The following is a 6319-nucleotide window of genomic DNA, read 5'->3' as shown; positions in this document are numbered from 1 at the left end:
ATGATATGCTGTGACGTAAACCTACAGAATATGCTCTCATACAAACGTATGAAATCTAAAACAAGAGAAAACACATCTACATCAGTCATTTGATGAAGGCAATTCAATGCAGCACAGTATAGTGTGATGCAGTTCAGGCAGCCTATTCTTTGTAGCTAGTTAACTCATCCTCATTTGCTCTATGGATTTGTCAGTAAATAGGCAAACACAGGCTTTGTGTAATCAATTTTACATGTTAATATGTTGCTAGCCATCCATTCATACATGATCAATAATAGTTTTCAATACAGACTGTGGTACCAAGATACATTTTTGCTTTCTGATCCTAACCAGCTGCTTTTCATTAATTTGTAGCCTTATCTGTTAGACAAAACGGTTTAATATGTGTGGTACAAAAAGGCTTTAACCAAAAGTTTGTATGGTCACTTTAGATCCAGGCAGTGGCGACTGGTATTGGGTCACAAATAAGGAGGTAGAGCATCATTAGGATGAAGAAATTAACTAGGCAGCATCTTGGAACCAGCATTCAGAGGAAGAGATAGTAAAGCCAATAAAGGATATTGACAAAGAGGAATGCAGTGGGGAAAACAGTGCGGGCATGGCGATCAATGTTGTGTGGATTTTCCACAACGAAGATGGATGCAGCCCTACGTGATGCATCCTTCACTGATGACAGGCCGCAGCCCTGTCGTGACATGTTCTCCTTTGATCCAGCATCGTTCTTTGTGTTGCTGTTTACTGACTGCTCCGTGGGCTCGTCAACGCTGGAGCCCATCTCCACAGAGTGGTTTGGTTGGGTGGAGCTGACAATGGGGATGGAGCCATTTCCATTGGATTCATTTAACTCTCTCAAAAGATCCTAAAAGATAGATAGATAGATGTTGCAATGATCTTTTTTTATTTCATGTGTAAATGTAAACTTCTTGCTCACCCTGTGTAAATCCTCTATGGTATGGTGCTGCATGGTGTAGAAGTGAGCGCAGGCGTACTCCAGCAGTGCACCAAAGATGAAGGTGAAGCAGATGCCCAGGTAAACATCTATGGCCTTGATGAAGCAGTTGGCATTGGGTAGGGAGGTGCGGGCTCCCATCATCAGAGTGGTCATTGTCAAGACTGTAGTCACCCCTGAAGAACAGATCACAATATTGTTGTGTAAGATTGTGTTTGAATCGGTAATCAGTCTATTGGAAATCAATTCTGATGTAGAGATGTATCCAGGTCAAGTCATCCTCTACTGCTCTCATTTCCCACCCTTAAGACTAAAGGTCTGTTTGATGCACTGATGATGATGTATTGACATGTATGTTTTGTCCATGAATACACAACAGTAGAATGCATTTCTGAACTTGGTGCACTGAACTGCATATTTACAGTTGATGAGTTCAGGAGTTGTCAAGTGGCTGAGGTCATAGTCATCTTTTTGTTAGATACCACATAAACACACAATAAGTTATACATTAACTCCAGACATATTAGCAACACCAGGAATACGATTTTCAATTAAAATAGTGTCAATAGAGTAAGTTATATATTCCTTGAAGAGAAAATATTTGTTCATTCCTCTTAATTGTACCATAAAAGAATTGGTCATAAAATGGTTCATCCACCAACTGGGAGCTTTTTCAGTGTTAACAGTTGTCCATTTAAACGTATGACAAAGTTATAATATAATTAGGCAGCTATACTGTGCGAATCAATACATAGAAAGGCAATATTATGATGATATGACTGTGATAGTAATTCCAGTTTGTGCTCAAATGTACCAACATCAACATACATAAACCTACAGTGAAATGCTGTACTAACCAATGCAGGTTCTGGCTGGTACAGAGGACTGACTGATCCAGAAAGAGACCCAGGAGAGAACCACCAGCAGGATGGAGGGAACATACGTCTCCAAGATAAAGAACAACACATTTCTACGCAGCGTAAAATGCAGCACCAACTTAGGGTAATTTCCTGTGAGGAAACACATAGAAACACACATCATTCTTAAACCACAGACAGAAAAAAAGTGTTGTGCTTTACGAGACATATTGTCATAATTCCTTTACGTATATTTTATTTTCATGTCAACTGGAGTTCTGAAAGTTGAAATATTCCTACCTGTCTCATACACAGCCTCTGACACTGATGTATAGTAGCTCTCTACACTGTACTGAGCCAGCCTCAGTATGTCCAGACCCTTCACTGAATCATTCCCTCTAGTCCAGTAAAACACCACATCCTGCAGGTTGTAGCCCCCTGATCACATGCACACACACACACACACACACACACACACACACACACACACACACACACACACACACACACAAGAACAAACACACACTGAGTTTTGATGATTCTCAGCCCCTACGCATAACATTTTGTATTCATTTTGATACTCACTACACTGATGAAGATGATGATGAGAATAATATGGTGAAGGTGGTGAGGAATGGGATGATTTTGTCCACCAACTTGGCTTGATGAGGGGTTGATGAGGGGGTGGGTGGCGTTCACAGGTACTCACAGCTCTCCAACTGCAGGGTGCACACCTGTCTGTCCATAGGGTACTTGGTCAGGTCCATGTTGCAGGCAATCGTAGCAGTGATGCTGTTGTGTATTCATAGCGAGATCATTAACAACCACCAAAAACTCCCCCCAAAACACTGCTACTCCTTTGATGTAAGACAGGGCAATTAATAATTTGTGAACACACAAAGAACTCTCTCTCTGAGCAACACTGCAATAATCACAAGAACAAAGACTAACATCTGAAGTGTCAACAATAGATATTTTCCATCTATCTTGTGCATTTATTATGTATAAGTGGCTGACTTATTAGAATTCATGAATAGCCTCTGAGCTTTATAACTGAACTTCTTGTCCTGATATATTACTTATATCATTAGTGGAAATATTGTTCAGGACATCATAGTGTCCTGATATATTGCTATATCAAATTATACTAATTTTGTAAGAAAACCAACATGTTCATTTACATACTAAATCCTCTGCAATCAAGGCCAAAGTGAGATGGATCTCATGTATAACAACTATTTATGCAGTTATGCAGTGAGGACACTGCAAATCAAAATGGTATTCTGCACTCCAGAAGAATGAAGAATGCTACTGTTCAAAACTGCCCTTTCTGTCCTCAATAAAGCTGTCTAGTCATAATAAAAGTCCTGCTTTGGTGTGACATGAGAGATTAGACGTCAGGTCAAATTTTCACCATGGCCTCAGGGGACACGGCAACTCTTATCTAACAAAAAGTGAACTGTTTGAAGGGCATGAGAAATTCTGAATACAGAAATTCAGTGGCATTTCCCTAAGTTATATGACTGAGTGATGATACATAACTGCTTTTTCTTCTTCTTTCTTTTGTGGAACCCGAGGGCAGTTCATGGTTGATTACCACAGCAATCACAAAAACAACATTTCATGTTGTTTTTGTGAGTACATTTTTCCTTCCTCTCATGTATCTTTTTCCTCATAAATTGAGAGTCAGCTGAGTCTGTAAAGCTTATTCTACAAACGCAGTTACAAGTATGAGTATCAAATGTCAGTAAATGTCAAATCAATAAACTTAAACCTTTAAAAAAAAGAAAGTACCGAAGAGCATAGAGAACAGTTCCATTGCTGAAAATGCGTATGAGGCGGTTTTCCACTGTGACGTCATGCAGGAAGGAACGCTTGGAGTCGGGGATGAAGGTGTCAGGGATCCAGAGCAGTGACACAAGTCGTCCATCCACACTCACGCTCTCATTCCCCGGGAACACCAGTCTGGAATCACGCCACCGCTGACGGAGGAAGATAGTTGCAGTGTAGTCCTGAAAACAGAAACCTTCGTTCATTTTACCAACTCACACACTCATTCACCTGCTCCCTCATTCACACACTGGTCTGATCTGCCACTCAAAAATAATAGCAAAATGTGCTATACCATATTTATTTCAGAGATGGCATCGATGCTGGCAATGTCAAGACTCATTCCGATTTCCACAGGACCCTCTATCAAAGACAGAAACAGAGTCAGCTTACATTAGCACTGGCTGCTTTGACAAAGAAAAATGACCACTGCATGAAATGTTTGCAACGAGGGCTTAAACTCAACTCTAAGATGTTTTAATGAAACAATTTCTTATCAAGCCGCATCCTACCATTGAAATTGGGTCTGAGGTAGCGGTTGTATCCTTTCATCAACTTCTGAATCGTTGGCTGAAGCTGAGAGCCGTTCCATTCTCCCCAGTGATGGCTTGGGAACATACAACCGCTGATAACAATGGAGAGATGAAAATGAAAGGAGAGACCAGAGATGGAAAATGGACTATAAAAGTTGTCGCAGTATGCAGGAAAGGATTGTTATTGCACGCAAACATATTCAGCAGCATAAACACAAGACGTGACTATGGCTGACCAGTGTATATCTGTTTTTAGTGATTGTATTTCTGCTTTTAATGATTTTAAATGACTTTTAGTGGTGTCTCGTTTGTCGAATGTTGCACTGTGAAAGAACAACATTTTGCTTCCATGTTTGCCAAGTGTAGATGTAACGATTTAGAAACCTGATAAATATCAATATCAACATGTATCCTTAACCCTGTGTGTGTTTTTGACTTCAGGTCTCTCACCCATGTGTGAAGGTCAGGCAGAGGATCAGCAGTGTATACAGCTGGACAGGCATTGTGGATCAGCAGGCAGAGGTCAGCAACTGAAAATGTGACAGAGGCCAAAATATGAGCAAATTATTGCTTTCCACAAATAATTATCCTGCACATTTACAGCAGCAACACATGTTGGTTTCAGTCGTGAGCGCAGGATAATGCAGTTTCACCATAGGGTGGCAGCACCTAACTGAAAGTGATTACAAACCTTAGGGGAAATGTGTAGCGCAGCAGCCACTCTCACTGTTTAATGTTATAAACTGCTTTCTTCCTGCCCTCATACTTGTAAAATACAGCAGAGACTTGTATTGATCTCCGCCTCTGTGTTTCATGAATATCTTATTAGCTGCTCCATTTGGCTTACACACACAAACACACACACACGCACGCGCACTAATACACAGAAAGAGATTAAGACACTGTCTTGATAAAGATACACGAGCCCACTTACATATTAACATGTTTGTCTTTGTTCTTGTATGCAAGTGTGTTGTAGAGTCTGTCATCTGCTGATTTATGTGGCCACCACCTCATGGTTTATTCACAGAGCCTGCCAGATAACTAATCCCGTCTCTAACTCATCAAGGATTCAGCAATAGACTTCAGCTCTCCTTACCACTTACTTTCATCAAAAACAATCTAAATCTATCATGCAGCGCATGTGTTTCCAGCTATTCCCAAAGTAATGTTTGAATGCAAATTATATTAATCAGACATGCCAGAGAATCAGCAACCAGTCCTATTGAATATTCAGTTTATTATTGACACAGTGGTGACATTATGAATGAGGATGTATGAACACATTCCTTTTCTAATGGGCAAAATGAACCACAGATGGTTGTTAGTTGTATTTGTTTTCTCTACACTTGCCAAATATGATTAATTAATTCCACCATTTTTCATGTGTTCATGCATTTTCTTGTAGCTCAGACTAAAGCACCTTTGATTCTTTGTGTTACGAGCTTCCCTTTATTCCTTCATTCCTCTTCCAGTCCACTTTTAACTTGTCACCGCTTTCCCTAAAGCCATGTATTGGACTACAGAGCAGCATAATAGTCTGTGGTACACAGTATATTTTTTCTGTTCTTAACCTTAGCTCAGAGTTGCCTGTGCATGCACTTCCAAATATACATTTGACTTTAAATTTCTTTTTTTATTTTTACTCTAAAAAATTGCATACCTGCTCATTTTTTATGCAAACAAATTTCAGGTTTGTTCTCCTTCTCTTTTCTCTTACCTATTCCAGTGATGCCACACTAATCTTCTGGTTTTCTCTTTCCACCTGCTCCTCTCTTTCCTTTGTTTCCTCTTCCAGTCTTCTGCCTCTCTCTGCGTCCCAAGTGTTGCCAGTGCCAGGGATTGCTCTCTTTCCTCCGCTGTGTATGATTATAGCCCAGTATTTACTCCATCTACCGATAAATCACTGTTGCTTCTATTATTTGGTCCTGGTGTGTGTGGAGCTAGTATTGGTTGTTCTACTGTTTGTGCATCTCCCTCTGTCTCTCTGCACAGCTGTATTCATCTCCCCACAGAGCTGCTGTGCAGCCCCCTCCTCCCTCGCTTTCTCTCCTTCTCTGTTTATGCCACTCACCCTCTCATTTACGCTGCATCTCTCCCCTTTTTCACTGCCCCCCCATCACCACCTCCATACACACACACACACACAC

The 6319-nt window shown here is 40.6% G+C and overlaps 1 protein-coding gene across 1 annotated transcript; it reads right to left on the bottom strand.

Moving 5' to 3' along the window:
• Positions 1 to 16: 16 nt before the first annotated feature.
• gabrp (gamma-aminobutyric acid type A receptor subunit pi) lies at positions 17 to 6319 on the bottom strand. The gene is given in 11 exon segments (XM_067598797.1): positions 17 to 859; positions 932 to 1125; positions 1807 to 1959; positions 2107 to 2244; positions 2516 to 2598; positions 3601 to 3818; positions 3932 to 3999; positions 4149 to 4224; positions 4227 to 4261; positions 4620 to 4699; positions 5890 to 6319. Coding segments are annotated over 10 exon segments (1302 nt in total). The 5' UTR covers positions 4624 to 4699; positions 5890 to 6319; the 3' UTR covers positions 17 to 526.

Source organism: Thunnus thynnus, chromosome 9 (genome assembly GCF_963924715.1).
Source record: "Thunnus thynnus chromosome 9, fThuThy2.1, whole genome shotgun sequence".
NCBI classification, from domain to species: domain Eukaryota; kingdom Metazoa; phylum Chordata; class Actinopteri; order Scombriformes; family Scombridae; genus Thunnus; species Thunnus thynnus.
Note: the sequence above shows the minus strand (reverse complement) of the source record. Positions and strands in the feature narration are given on the sequence as shown.